This window comes from Apodemus sylvaticus, chromosome 9 (genome assembly GCF_947179515.1).
Source record: "Apodemus sylvaticus chromosome 9, mApoSyl1.1, whole genome shotgun sequence".
NCBI lineage: Eukaryota > Metazoa > Chordata > Mammalia > Rodentia > Muridae > Apodemus > Apodemus sylvaticus.
The window spans coordinates 20,645,537-20,660,788 of record NC_067480.1 but is presented as its reverse complement, the minus strand read 5'-3'; the positions used below and the strand labels follow the sequence as shown (position 1 = coordinate 20,660,788).

Sequence of the window (15,252 nt, the reverse complement as noted above, 5' to 3'; positions counted from 1 at the left end):
ATCTGCTTGAGAGGCTCAAAGATAGCTCAGCAGTTAAGAGCACTGACTGCCCTTCAAGAGGACCCAGGTTCAATTCCCAGCACCCACATGGCAACTCATAATTGTCTATAACTCCAGGACCTGACATTCTCTTAGGCATACATGCAGGCAAAACACCAATGTGTATAATATAAATATAAATAAAATTAAATTAAAAAAAAAAAAAACGCTGGGCAATGGTGGCGCACGCCTGTAATCCCAGCACTCTGGGAGGCAGAGGCAGGCAGATTTCTGAGTTTGAGGCCAGCCTGGTCTACAGAGTGAGTTCCAGGACAGCCAGGGTTATACAGAGAAACCCTGTCTCGACAAAACCAAATCCAAAAAAAAACAAAAAAACAAAACCCAGAAGTCTGCCTAAGAAGCCTGAAAAACTTACTTTGCTTTGGCCAAAGCAGCTGTCTAGTCAGGCTGTCCCTAATGGCATGGAGATGACAACAGGTAAAGGCACAGCCCTCAGGTTTCCCGTGTAGAGACCACATACTAGCTGAAAAATGGGGATCCTGATAATTCAGTATGAATCAACCACCCACCATGACCCAGTTTCCCTGCCACCCTCTGTGATATGTGGCTGTCTAAAATATATCTAATGCCATTTAAGCATTATTTTTAAGTATGCCTTTCAGGATGCCTCCAGATATATGTGTGATTCTCAGTGGTCTGAATAAAGAAGAGTCATGCTCATTATGAGAAGCGCCATCCAGTCAGCTCAAGATCTGAAGAGGAAATGGGGGAAGGACCAGCGGGAATCTCTCTTTTGCAGGTGGAATGCCCCATGTCAGAACTCCAGGGTCTCTGGCCTTTGAGCTCTAGGACTCCCCCCCCCCCAGAGGCCCTCAGGGTTCTCAGACCTTCAACTTTGGGTGAGTTACACCCAGGTCATACCCCGGGGTTTCCAGGTTGCAGGTGGCCTCATAATCACAAGCCTCAATTCCCCCAACTAATTATGTGTCTCTACATAAAATCCTATGTGTTCTGTTTGGAGAGCTGTAAGCAGGGTACAAGGTTACCCTGCAGATGAGCTCATCCTCCTGGACCATGGAAAAGAGAGGAGGGCTTGAGAGACTAGGCTAGTCAGTCAGATCACTTAGGCTCTGGGTGTTGGTTGAGCCTCAAAGCTCAGAGAACTAGAGCTAGAGCTTGCCCCATCCAAGAATGATCCTGAGGTCAAGGTACAGGGTCTAGGGTAAGAACTCAAGACCCAGCACACTGTGAGGATGGGCAGGTACCTACCTTTGGGACATGTTGGCCAGGAGGAGGGAGCTGCATGGATGGAATCAAGTCTATGACACACTGCCCAATTACATCCTTTGGATTTGTGAACCCATGGAGATGAGCAAAGAGACGGTCGCATGATGTGATAGTTCCCTGGGGGAAAGAAAGCAATCCTCGACAGAAGGTTCTCACACTTCTTTAAACGTCATTGAAGGTTATGGTCTAGTGTTTATAAATTAAATGCAAGAACAATGGCACAACTTTTATATCCAAAGTGCAAGAGGCTTGCCATGGGCTTTCACGAGAACAATACCATTTTCTTGAGTACTCTCTAAAAGCTCTGGTCCACACCAGACTCTCAAGTAACAACATCCCAGTTCATGTATTATTCTAAAAGTGTGACATCTTTAGGCATAAGAACAATCCTGAGTATTATATTCCCATTTTACAGATAAGGAAACTTGAGGCGTCAGTGATGGGACTCCTTAAAGAATATAGTCAGTAAGGGCCATAGACAAGACAACCTCCAGTTAGCTCTGGCACTTCCTTTCTTACCAAAGAAAAGAATATTGTTTTAGCAGAAGATAGTCAAGATTTAAAAATACACTCACATCACTCTGGAAGGCGACCCAGGCTGAGACCCTCTCCACAGGCTCCAGAACCACTACACAGCACAAGCCACGATCCTGCTGCAACCTCTTTATCCACACAGAGACTGGAATCTTCTCCCCACTTCGGCTGACAATGTCCACCTACAGACACACATTTACTGTACCGAGCATGCAGCATCTGCAATATGGAGCCTGCAGCTAGCACACCAAAGTGTTTGTCATCAGGAGACCTTCCCCAGGGCTTTAAACACTTCGGAGCTCCACCCACTTTTCAAAAACCTACCAAAGTACAAATGAGGTTCTAGTCCTCAGTGCTACAGTCTGAGTGAATGTTTATCAGGGCAGGTTTCATACTCAGTGTGATGGGTAATCCTTGACTGCCACCCTTGACTGAGAAACTGCTAGTCAACCCCTGAAGCACACACGGGGTATATCTATGATGGAGAGAGAGCTGGTGAATCAGTGGACCAAGAAGACAAAACCATTCTTATGGGAGGTAGGGGCCTATGTGGAAAAGAGAAGCAGCAGGTAAGAAAAGCTCCCATGAACACTCAATTACCCTTTTGCTGTTAGTGTCGATGTGGTTTATTGTTATTTAAGACAGGTTCTCATGTGGCCAGGCTGACCTCAAGCCCCCGAAGTAACACTACTTAGATCCTTCAACTTCTGATCTCTGATGTGGTGGGATTACTGGTATAAAGAATTACCCCAGTGTGGCAGTTTGAATATGCCTAACTCAGGGAGTGGCACTATTGGGAGGTGTGGCCTTGTTGGAGGAAGTGTGTCATTGTGGGTATGGGCTTTAAGACCCTCATCCTAGCTGCATGGGAGTCAGTCTCCTAGCAGCCTTCAGATGAAGATGTAGAACTCTCAGCTCCTCCTGCACCATGCCTGCCTGGATGCTGCCACGTTCCCACCTTGATGATAATGGACTGAACCTCCGAACCTGTAAGCCAGACCCAATTAAATGTTGTCCTCATAAGAGTTGCCTTGGTCATGGTGTCTGTTCACAGCAGTGAAACCCTACCAGCCAGCTTTCCTAACTTGAGCGGGTGCTTGTGTTACTACACCCCCTGCCTTTTGTTACACTATCACACTGCACTCCAGTCTTCAACCTGGAATGCGCACTTGCATCAGCAACTTTTCAGGGGCTTCATCCTCCAGACTGAGGCTGCACCATCTGTCCCTGTGGTTCTGAGGCATTCAGATTCCTGAACTGAGTGGTTACTGGTTCCCCTGGTTCTTCAGTCAGCACACATTTACTGTAGAACCACCCAGCCAGGCGGTGATGGCACATGCCTTTGATCCCAGCACTCTGAGAGGCAGAGGCAGGTGGATTTCTGAGTTCAAGGCCAGCCTGGTCTACAGAGTGAATTCCAGGACAGCCAGGGCTACACAGAGAAACCCTGTGGGGGGGGGGGGGAACCCCAGCTTCCGACTATGTGAACCAACCTAATAAATGTCTTTCTCCTGATCGTCTGTACTTCAGGGAAATTGGCCTATACAGTCAGCTTCACTGTAGGGTAGCAGGAAAAACAGCAGTATCTGTTGTTACTTAAAAAGCAAGCAGGGCTGGAGAGATGGCTCAGTGGATAAGAGCACTGACTGCTCTTCCAAAGGTCCTGAGTTCAAATCCCAGCAACCACATGGTGGCTTACAACCATCTGTAATGAGATCTGATGTCCTCTTCTGGTGTGTCTGAAGACAGCTACAGTGTACTTACATATAATAATAAATCTTTGGGCCGGAGCAAGCGGGGCTGGAGTGAGCAGAGGTCCTGAGTTCAATTCCCAGCAACCACATGATGGCTCACAACCATCCATACAGCTACAGTGTACTCATATACATAAAATAAATAAATAATCTTTAAAAAAAAGAGAGATGGTTGGAGGGATGGTTCAGTGGTTAGGAGCACCTGCTGCTCTTCCAAAGGATCTGGGTTTAGTGCCACAATGGGCAACTCACAATTACCTATAACCCAGCTCCAGGGCCTGCCACACCTTCCCCTGGTTCCCACTTATATGTGTACATATACATACACATAAATAAAAATAAACAATACTTTTAGAAGGAAAAAGAAATAAGCACTGACAAGAGCTGAAGGTTAGAACTGTGCTCTTGGTAGTGATAAGCTTCCTGAGCCAGTCATGTGTGAACACAACTGGCCTGTGCAGGTTCTCATGCCTGGGGCTGAGCCTGCAGCATTCAACAGGCCAACTCACCTGGCAACATCCCAGACACACCCAGCAGCCTAGGAGAGAGGCTTATCCCACCAACAAGCACACAGCCAATGAAGGGAATGCAGGGCTTTACAGGTAAGATCAGGGGCACTAGTACAATCACATCCCATTCCAGAGCGCTTAGGAAAGGCTTCATCAGCTACAGTACTTGCCATACAAACATGAGAACTTGTGCTAGGATCTCCAGAAACCCACTTAAATGTTACGTAAGATGGAGGCGCACCTGTAAGTACCGTTTCAGGATACCCAGAGTAAGTAAGCTAGCAAGACTAGCCATCAGAGAGCTCTGGGTTTGACTGAGAAGAGCCTGCCTAATGAATAATATGGAAGAGTGACAGAGGATGACTCCTGACTCCAACCTCAGGCAGCCACATGTATGTGCACGTACACGCACACACACATGCATACATACACTGTAGGCATAATGTTATTGTGCACTGTGTAAAGATTATCCTTGTATTGTTTAAATACTGACTTCTGTGCCTCTTTATCTGCAATCCTTATTCTGAGAATCTTCTGTCTTAACTGTCTTAATGTTGTGTAAATATGGCCACCAAATTATTCCTTGATTGGTCAATAAAGAGCAGGGAAGAGTATAGGACTGGATTTCCTCCCACCCAGGGGAAGAGGAAGGAGAGAGGGAAATCCTTGGGGAGAGGATCTAGAAGACAGCATAAGAATTTGTCTTGCCTACAAAATACTCAGGAATAAAGATGGAGCACAGACTGAGGAAACAACCGTCCAATGACAGCCACAACTTGAGATCCATCCCATGCAAGAGAGCCAACCCCTGACATTATTAATGATACTCTGCTATGCTTGCAGACAGGGACCTAGCATAACTGTCTCCTGGGAGGCTTCATCCAGCAGCAGATGGAGGCAGATGACGAGACCCACATTCAAACATCAGGTGGAGTCTTGTGGATAGTGGGGGATAGAAGTGAGCAAGTCAGAGGGGTCAGAGGCACCATGAGAAGACGCACAAAGCCCCATGGGGGCTCACAGAGCCTGGGCCACCAACCAGGGAGCACACAAGAGCCAGACCTAGAAGCCCTACACATTTATAGCAAATGTGCAGCTTGGTCTCCATGTGGGTTCCCTAACAAGCGGAGCGGGCACTAGCTCAGTCTATGTTCCCTACCATTGATTGGATCCCCTTCCCCAATACTTGGACTGCTGGTTGGGCCTCAGTGATAGAGGCTGTGCTTAGACCTGCTACACTAGATGCCCCAGGGAGTGGTGGTACCCAGGGCAGGTCAGCAGGGTAAGGGACTTGTAAGAGTGGGACTGGGGGGAGGGGGGGCTGTGATAGGGATGTAAAGTGAATAAAAAAAATGTTTTTTTAAAGAAAAAGAAATTAAGAAAACACCTGGAGGGCTGGAGAGGTGGCTCAGTGGTTAAGAGCACTGATTGCTCTTCCAAAGGTCCTGAGTTCAAATCCTAGCAACCACATGGTGGCTTACAACCATCCATAATGAAACTGACACGCCTTCTTCTGGAGTGTCTGAAGACAGCTACAGTGTACTAACATATGATAAATAAATAAATCTTTAAAAAAGTTAAAAAAAAAAAAAAAAGAAAAGAAAACACCTGGAGCACAGAAAGCCATAAAATGCAAGTATCTCAGAGATAGTCTAGGAAGTAGCCAGATAAGCTTATTAGATAAAAATAGATTAATATTGCTCAGTTGTTTGTGCCTTGAGCTGTCAAATAAAACAGTCCTATCTCAATTAATTGGAAGCTAGCAGGGTTAGGAGAAACCTGCGACATTTATAAATTTGCCCTAACAACAAACACGTGAAAAAATGGGGGGCCGGGGATTACATTACTTTTCTGGGACTTTCATGTGGTACCTGAAGTTTTTCAAACTGTAGTCCAAGCCTCAACCCTCACCAAATTTTGGGGCTCTCCAAAGCCAACCAAGCTGCACAGCCACTAGAGCTGTCTTGACCACTTTCACTTAAAGGGCCATTCCTCTTCTCATCTGAGGTTGGAAACAGTACCAGGACCAAGTTTCAGTCAAGATGCTAAAGTCATAGGTGCACAGCAGAAAACAGTTCAAAGTCAGAACTAAGGCAGGGAAATGGAGCCTGTCCCTTTACATGCTACTCTTACCTTAAAGACAGAGAAAGCATCCCCGCACCCCACGAGACCTCAACCCCAGAGTGAGTGAACACTCACTCACCACTGTGCCGAACACCACGGCAGCGTGGCCATCAGCCTCCACGTGCTCCTCGCTGAGGGCTTCCACCACCTCGGAATCTGACTTGAGGAAGAACTGTGCAAGCTTTTGGCCAATCAGGTCATGACTGCTATACCCTAGGAGGCTGCAGGCTTTGTCGTTGGCAACCAGAATCTGCAGAGGACATGCATATCAGCAGCAGTTACTAGGACCCCTAGCAACAACCAAGGAGAAAACAGTATAGGAGGCAAGGAGGAAGCCAGAGCCCCACCCTTTCCCAACACCACCTCTAGAACAGCGGTTCACAGCCTGAGGCCAGACCACTTTAGCAAACCTTCAAAAATATTTACATTATGATTTATAACAGTTGTAACAAAATTACAGTTACTAAGTAGCAATGAAATCGATTTTTATGGTTTGGGGTCACCATGACATGAGGAACTGTATTAAAGGGTCTCAGCATCAAGAAGGTTAAGGAGCACTGCTGTAGCACTTCCAATCCGGCTTGGACAGTGAGCCTCACCCCCACGTTCCTCAGGCACCTTTACCTCAGATACATTCAGTCAGAACCAACTATACCTAGGACACGCCTCCTTACAAAACAAGCACATGCCAATCAAGAAGCTAGAAAAGGGATGAAGGGACAGCTTAGCAGATAACGATACTTACCAGCAAGCCAACAATGTAGCTTCAATCCCTGAGACCCACAGAGTAGGAGAAAACAGACTCCCATACATTGTCCTCTGACCTCCACACTCACACTGGCACACACGCGTCAAAACACACACACACACACACACACACACACACACATGTAATATGACCAACTTAAAAGAGTATTATGAAAATGTAGAAATTTGCATCACACCCCACAAATGTCTAACAGTCTCAGCTCCTGTACATGATATAAACATGTTTCATTCAGGCATTGAATTTCACTTGCATAACTAAGCCAATATGCTAAAAGCATAACGCAGCATGGACCTCACCTCTCTCAAGTTTCTGTCTAAAAAGGACAAATTCTTATCTCTTTGCAATCAGGTAAAACCATCTATTTTTCTAATTACACTTAAAACACCAATTCCTTTGCTGATCAGAGATCAGAGATCAGGTGTGACAACTCTAGATCCACATGTTGGGCCTCAAACTACAGCAAATACCTCTGTGGTCTTGGCATCCACGGTAAAGACAGCCTTGTTGGGATTGCACACAGGGGCTGAGAGCAGGGGTCCAGAGCACCCTGAAGCCAGCCCACGCAGCAAGGAGCAGCAGGACGTACTGCCCAGCGGCCCGGCTATAGGGTCGGCATTCTCAGGTGCAGCAGGGCAGTGCAGTTTGCTTGTGCAGATGTTTTGGGCAGCCAGTGATGAAAGACAGTAAGAGCTCCATCTGTCCTCTGTGAGGAAAGGATGGACAGAAAGTATTAGATCTCAAACGGTTGCCAGCACAGGCCTCTAAGACAGGTCGAATATGTGGCCTAAATAGGACTCAAGCATTTGTCTAACCCACAGTCTAAAGCACAGGCTTTGACTGAATGACTCTCTCCAAAATAACCCTTAGGGGCTCCGTGGCATGGGCTAATATTCTCTGAGAAGCACAGACAGATCAAGATGACCACCTCTCTAGGTCAGACTCTGCAGGCTTTGCCCCTTATATCCAGAAAGCTCTTGCTTACAATGGCTCTTCTCAAACACTGAACATCTCCAGCAACTGGCCTAGCCATTCCTTCCTGGGAAATGTCATACAATTCAAAGGCTCCCCGTTGCCCACCCTCTACCTGCTACTTCCCATGGGCTCTGTCCCCATCACTCTCCGGGAGCTGCTCTTAGCCACCTCTCCAATGGCTCCAAAATGCTCAGCCCATCAGTGAGCCCCTCAGTTTTCACCCCACTTCACCTATCAGAAGCACTGAGTTCCTCTTCAGCTACTACCTCCAAGAGCCCTCACCTGCCTGACTGCCTTCCCGTCCTCTCGCCACCCACTGAGCCATCCACCCTCCCACTGCTAGGTGCCTTTACTGACCTGGAAAGATCAGACAGTTTGGGCCTGTATGCCTGTCTCTAGCTCTGATCACCTCTAAGACTCAGCTCCCCATGCTCCCACACTGGCTTCTATTTTTAAGTTTAAAGCCAAATACATATGACCAGAATCTTTGCCACTCTCCTACTGGTCCTTTCTCCTTTCCTTTGTGTCCTTCATGTAGAATCTAGACTTTCTCAGTACATGGCCTCAGCCTAACCCTCCAAGGCCACACACACACACACACACACACACACACACACACACACTCCAGCAGTGACCAAGCCAGTGCCCTCCTCACAACTCTACCTCTTGCCCCTGTTCCCTGGGCAGCTGCCTGGGACATCCTCCGGAAACCGAGCTACCATGCTAACACTGAAGCACAGGTGCCTTGCCTGGCTAGTCCAGAGGAAGCGGCCTCCCGGGAAGCCGTGGTCTCTGCTTTCTCGGCACCCCTGGCTCTCTCCCACGGCCGCTGCAGCTCCTACTGTCCCAGGTCCTACACATGAGCTGGGCCTCAGTATCTGGTGCCTCAGCAAGCTGCTCCACGACCTCAAGTCAGGATCCTACCTCCTCCCTGTGCTCTGCTCTGGCTCCTGGCCATCCCTGTCATCCTAAAGGACATCCCTGCTTTCTAGATCACCCTCAGTCTCAAGTATATACCTTGATTGTTCCTCAATCCTCCCCCCAACTGTCACACAATGCCAGGCAGGCTCTTTCCTCCTGGCTCCAGCCCAGGACAAGGGGGCATACCCCAGTCTCTTGGAAGACAGCTCTGAAAACATAAACCATCTTTTGGTCCAGTATATAAATAAGGGTTCCCAGGGGAGGAAACGGCAACTTGGTTTTCAGTTTACAAAGTTGATGCCCATAACATCACAAGGTAATTACCGGAGAGTGCCATCCGGCTCTGGCAGAGTCTAGACAGCCCATTCTTCCTGCTCAGGTGCCGATGGGCTATGGAGAGTGGCTTGCCGGGTTCAAAGGTAGCCTGGGCAGCTGGGCCTTCTTGGACAGGAGGACTCTCAGACAAGCATCTCCAGTCCTCAGCAAAAACTGGTGGGCCTTTGTTCTCCATGAAGAGCAGAGCAACGGGTCACCAAGCTCCCGCCTCTGATAGCCCTCACCTGGAAAACAAAAGGTTATGATTAACATCTGCAGTACAGACACAAAGGCCTTCAAACCAGCCTACTGACGGGCACCCCATCTACAAAGTGAGTGTAGTCAGCCCAATCTGAGCTACAAGAAACTTGTTCGGAATAATACACAGAAATGCAAGAAGGAAAGTGGGAAAGAAGCAGAACGCAAGGGAGGAGCAGCAAGAGAAAGCAGGAAATGCAGGTTCACTGGTGCATGTTCCCTGGTCAAGGTCTTTAAGGATGCCACAAGAACCAGCCACTTAGCTGTGGTGGCACATGCCTTTAATCCCAGCACTTGGGAGGCAGAGGCAGGAAGATTTCTGAGTTGGAGGTGAACCTGGTCTACAGAGTGAGTTCCAGGACAGCCATGGCTACACAGAGAAACCCTGTCTCAAAAAAAAACAAATCCAAAAAACCAAAAAAAAAAACCAAAAAAAAAGAAAGAAAGAAAGAAAGAAAGAAAGAAAGAAAGAAAGAAAGAAAGAAAAAAAGAAAGAAAAGCAAACAACAACAAAAAAAGAGCCAGCCACCCACAGAGCACTCTGAAGTACATAACAAAAGCAAGACCACCTCAGAGACAGGACCAGCTAGGAGGTATGGAGTTTTCAACTCCTTATTCTAAAGGTAGACTCAAAAACAAGTATTAGGAAAAAATGTATAAAACCCTCATTGCTCTCACTGAGTTTCTAAGTGACAACACATTTCAGAACTACAATACAGTGTCACACTGGGAACCCTCCCGGAATACCACAGGTGTTGACCTTACCGTGTGTGCTGAGCTCCTCCAGCCTTGTCCCCTGCCACTCCCATGACGTCTCACAGTGGACACACCGAGTGGCCCCATGAGTCTTACTGGCAAGCATGTATTTACTACTTGCCCATGCTTAAGGCCACTCCACAGTCAGCCACTAAGAATCAAGAATTCTCTGCCAGGCACAGGCAAGGCCCACCTAGTAACTCAGTGATTATTAAGACAAGAACAGTGCAGGGCCAGCATCAGGACCACTGGCTACATTTTCCCATAACACAGGGAGACCACAGGGCCAAAATATGCCCACCTTAAGCATGAACCTCTTCCTCTCGTATCCCTTTCAAAACATAATAGTTTTTGAACACACAATCTGGATCACACTTCTGAGGTCCACACAAGCCCTTTCCTATAGAGGATCCCTATACCAGCAATGTCGAGGTGCACTGAGTGAAGGTAGGTGTTATATTACTCAATTGTTAATGCCACACAGGCAGAGAGCTGAGAACTGGACAGACGTGGGCATTGCTATTCTTCTGGTTCATCACCTGCCTCTGCGTTTTGTAAACATCCACCTTCCTCACTTGCTGATTGGTTTAATAAAGACAAGAAGGGAAAGGTGGACTTCAGGACTGAGAGAGACTGCATGAAAAGCAGAGACTGTGAGATTTGGCTAGCCAGACATGGAGGAGAGCAGACGTACCAGAGTCCACGTGACAGGTGTGGATTAAAATAGTCCAGTGTAACTAAGTTAGATTGGCCAGCTGGGAGGTAGCCTAAGCTAAGGCCAATCTATAATAAACTTATTAATTTTAAGTCTCTGTGTCATTATTCATCCACTGGCAGGTCCAAGAAATCCGGCTATACTAGCATACCTGAGAATTAACTCAGAAACTTCCTCACAAGGAAGATCAAGCTTAGAAAAGCAGGGGGCTGGACCTTTTCCAATGCAGGACAGAACTGTTACCCATAGCAAGGGACAGGCATCTACTTTTATAAGACACCTGAACTGCCAGGTGGTGCATGCTTTTAATCCCAGCACTCTGAAGAAGGCAGAGGCAGGCGGACTTCTGTGAGTTCAAGGCCATCCTGGTTAACAGAAAAAGTTCCAGGATGGCCAGGGCTACAGAGAGAACCCCTGTCTCGAGGGGAAAAAAAAAAACCAAAACCCAAAACAAAATCACAAGAATCTAGTGGAGAGCTCCTAGGAGCCCAGGGAAGTATGATGTTGTGATATACCTCTGTAATTCCTGCACTTGAGAGGTGGCCAAACAGATCAGAAACACAAGACCACAATCGGGCATACAATAAAAGCTCAGGACGGCCAGGGACTCCTTGTCTCAAAAAAAGAACAAGAGAGTTGTCTACAAGTTGATCCCAGTAAAGTGCCGGATATATACTCATGAGTCTACAGGCCTTAGTCAATAGCTCCTGAGCACAGCAGGGCAGGGCCCCTTACCCAGAAAGAACAAAATGCTGACATTACAACATGTCATGAAGCTACATGAAGTAAATAAACGGGTGATAGGACACGGACAATTTCAGAAGCAGACCAGGAAATATAAGCCTGACATACATGGGAAATCCCTAAGGTCTCCCCCAGCACTGACCGGATAACACGGCCTTCAGGTATCCTGTACAATGAGGATAACAGTAACTCACAGTCACAGCACTCCTGCAGGATTATAAGAGCCAAGATAAAAACAAGACTAAACACTTAATAGCTACCAGATGTACTTTTAAATAGTTAAATAATCTGGAGTGAAATTGCATCCTCTGTATAGAATAATATAGAGAGAATATTTCTGGGTGATTTTAAAAACAGAAATGAAAGGTTTAAAAAACTGCCAGGGCCAGCAAGATGGCTCAGTACTGTGTACACTTACAAAGGTGCACACACAGACATACAGACAGACACACTCACACAAACCATAGACACACACAATAACTAACAACAAAATTCAAATATAATTAAGTGATCTTTGATCCTGCAAATAAGAAAAAAAAAAAGCCAAGGCTAGGACCAGGGTCTGAGCAGCCCATGTGTTCTGTGACGACCAGTACTCACCAAGAATGTCATTCTGTACATCTCTGAGACATGTGGAAGGAGAACTTCCAAAAGGTAAAAGTGACACAAACTGAAATCAGAGGCGAGCTATCCTACAACCTCTAAAACAACCAGGAGCTTCTAGAGAAGCCTTTGCGACCCCCAACTCTATAAAACCATCACATCCTAGTAATCTCAGAAGCAAAGAACGTGAAACACAGGCTCAAAGTTCTTCAAAATTACCATCTATCAAATACTCTCTTCAAACCAACTGAAAAGAAAAGCGACCTTCCTGAGAGGCTACACTGCAGGGGCCAGCCTACAAAACTCCACACACATAAACACTAAGATACACAGAGCTATGCCAGGCCAGCATGGTTCAAAATGGTTAGAGGCTGGAAAACTAGACAGGGAGAGAGCCAGGTGGGTAAGAAGAGAGCAGGAAGGAAAGAGGGAAAACAGGCAAAAAGAAAAGATAACTTTAGAGAAAATATAACAATAAGAAAGCTCTGGTACAATCAGCAGTGAGAACAAAGGAATGTGTACAAGAACCAATCCTAGCAGTATAGAGTGAAAACCTTCCAATACAAAAGGTTATCTGCAGCAAGATTCCTTTAATATTTAAAAAAAAAAAAAATCTAGGCCGTGCGTAGCGCGTAGCGGCGCACGCCTGTAATCCCAGCACTTGGGAGGCAGAGGCAGGCGGATTTCTGAGTTCAAGGCCAGCCTGGTCTACAGAGTGAGTTCCAGGACAGCCAGGACCACACAGAGAAACCTTGTCACGAAAAACCAAAATAATAATAATAATAATAATAATAATAATTAAACTAAATAAAAATCTAAATTTACTGCTTAAAAATACAGCATACAGGATAAGAGCCCAACAAGACTGAAGACCCATACACATCAGGCAGACAGTTCCCTGGAGTCTGGCAGAGCACTAAACTTAGGAGGCAAAATGACACAGCCTCCTACTTCCTGTTAGTTAGTGGGTTTAAATGTGTTTGTTTTAGCTGTTTTTTTTAAAGATTTATTTAATGTATATGAGTACACTGTAGCTATCTTCAGACACCCCAGAAGAGGGCATTGGATCCCATTCAGATGGTTGTGAGCCACCATGGGGTTGCTGGGAATTGAACTCAGGACCTCTGGAAGAGCAGTCGGTGCTCTTAACCGCTGAGCAATCTCTCCAGCACGTTTTAACTATTTTAGTGTGTGTGTGTGTGTGTGTGTGTCTGTGTGTGTAAGTGCATGCATGTGCCTGTGTATGTACATATGTGTACCGCGTGTATGCAGGAGCCTGAAGAACTCAGAAGAGGCCATCAGATCCCCTGTAACTGGAGTTACAGACAGTTGAGTCACCATGTAGGTGCAAGGAACTGAACCCAGGTCTTCTACAAAACTGCGACTGCTCTTAACGCCTGAGTCATCTTACGACCTCATTTTATTTTCATTATAATGCATGACTTTTCCTTGCATTTTTATTACACTGTGTGTCAAAGACAGAGATGTGTGTGTGTGTGTGTGTGTGTGTGTGTGTGTGTGAGAGAGAGAGAGAGAGAGAGAGAGAGAGAGAGAGAGAGAGAGGACGTAACCATGCGTGGAGGGCAGAAAACTACTTTCAGGAGTCACTTCTCTCTTTCCACCAAGCAGGTCCCAAACCGGCAGACCCTGGCAGCAAGTGCCTTTACTTGCTGAGACAAAATACTAGGCCCACACTGTAGGGCTTTGTTTCCTTTTGTTTGTTTGTTTTTTGTTGTTTTGTTTTGTTTTCTGAGGCATTGGAAGTGCTGGGGAGACAGGAAGAAACCACCAGTCTGACAACTGGTATGTTTGTGTGAGGTGGGTATTAAACCCAGAGCTAGGCACCTTTTAGACAAACCTTCCACCGCTGACTGATGAGGTATGACTATTTGCTCTCACCATTGTGCATGTTACATACACTGGCACATACACTCGGTGTATGATCCTAGAAAGCAACAGCTCATTATGAAACAAAAGATGAGTACCTTCACAGAGTTCAAGGCTATATATGACACCACCAGACTCAAAATAAAGATGGGTAGGTGTTAGAAGCTTTCAAGTAGAGCGTTTTATTGCTAATGATGTCCGTACATCTTCTCTAGGTATCTAAATACACTAATTACTGCTACTCAAACAATGATACCATCATACTGTGGTTTTTCTACTTTTAAAACCAACCTATAAACAAGGTTAGGACACTTAATTATAGCTTCTAAATACACTGCCAATGTCACAAAACTACTGTGTTTTTTAAAACTTGTATAACTTCAGAATATATTGTTATGAAACCTTAATTTATATAAAAAAAAATACCATTCTTCAAGCCAAATTGTCAATGCTACAAATTTTTATCTTAAAAGTAATTACATGAACTGGGTGGCTCCCGGTGTTAAAAGTTTTTGCTATGCAAGCATGAGGACCTGAGTTTAAATCTTTAACCACATACAAAGCCAGGCATGGCTGCACACAACTGCAAACCCAGAATTGGGGGTGGGGGTGAAGATAAGTGAATCCGCCGGAACTCACTGGCCCGCTAGTCTAACCTTAAAGCAAAGATTCCAGTTCAGACAGAGGCTTTCGGGCGCTGGCGCCTCCTGAGCGCGGGTCAAACGGCCGGAACCCGCCACCACCCCGGGCCGGGGCCGGGACCGGGGCCGGGGCCGGGCGGAGGGAGTGCGGGCGCGCGAGGAAAGGGCCAGAGCCACTCCACAACAGAGCGGAACCCAGCCTCACCGCCACCTGGAGATTTCTCGAAAGCTGGTGTCTCACCTTAGGCCGGTGCCAGTCTCAGCCGGATTCATAACGTGAAGATCCGCGCGCTTCTGGCCCACCGACCAATCGCAGAACGATTTAGGCAGCTTAAGATCAAGAACCAACCAGACACCCTGATGGGCGGGCCTTACTGCAAGCAAGCAACTGAGCGCGCGCAAACGGTTGCTAGGGACGCATCGGACACCGGCTACAGAGTCTCGGAGGAGCCAAAAGGTACCG

General features: G+C 46.6%; 1 protein-coding gene across 3 annotated transcripts in view; it reads right to left on the bottom strand.

Annotated features, from left to right (window-relative positions):
• The window catches only part of Pask (PAS domain containing serine/threonine kinase), a 37,533-nt gene extending 22,445 nt beyond the window's left edge, over window positions 1-15,088 (bottom strand). For 2 of the 3 annotated variants that reach the window (XM_052192397.1, XM_052192399.1), the window contains exons 1-6: window positions 14,805-15,024; window positions 9,195-9,430; window positions 7,445-7,680; window positions 6,288-6,458; window positions 1,863-2,003; window positions 1,270-1,404 (exon numbers count right to left, since the gene is read on the bottom strand). In XM_052192397.1, the coding sequence (XP_052048357.1) occupies window positions 1,270-1,404; window positions 1,863-2,003; window positions 6,288-6,458; window positions 7,445-7,680; window positions 9,195-9,381 (870 nt within the window). In that variant the 5' untranslated portion in view covers window positions 9,382-9,430; window positions 14,805-15,024. The other variant, XM_052192398.1, reaches the window with a different exon arrangement.
• Window positions 15,089-15,252: the final 164 nt, after the last annotated feature.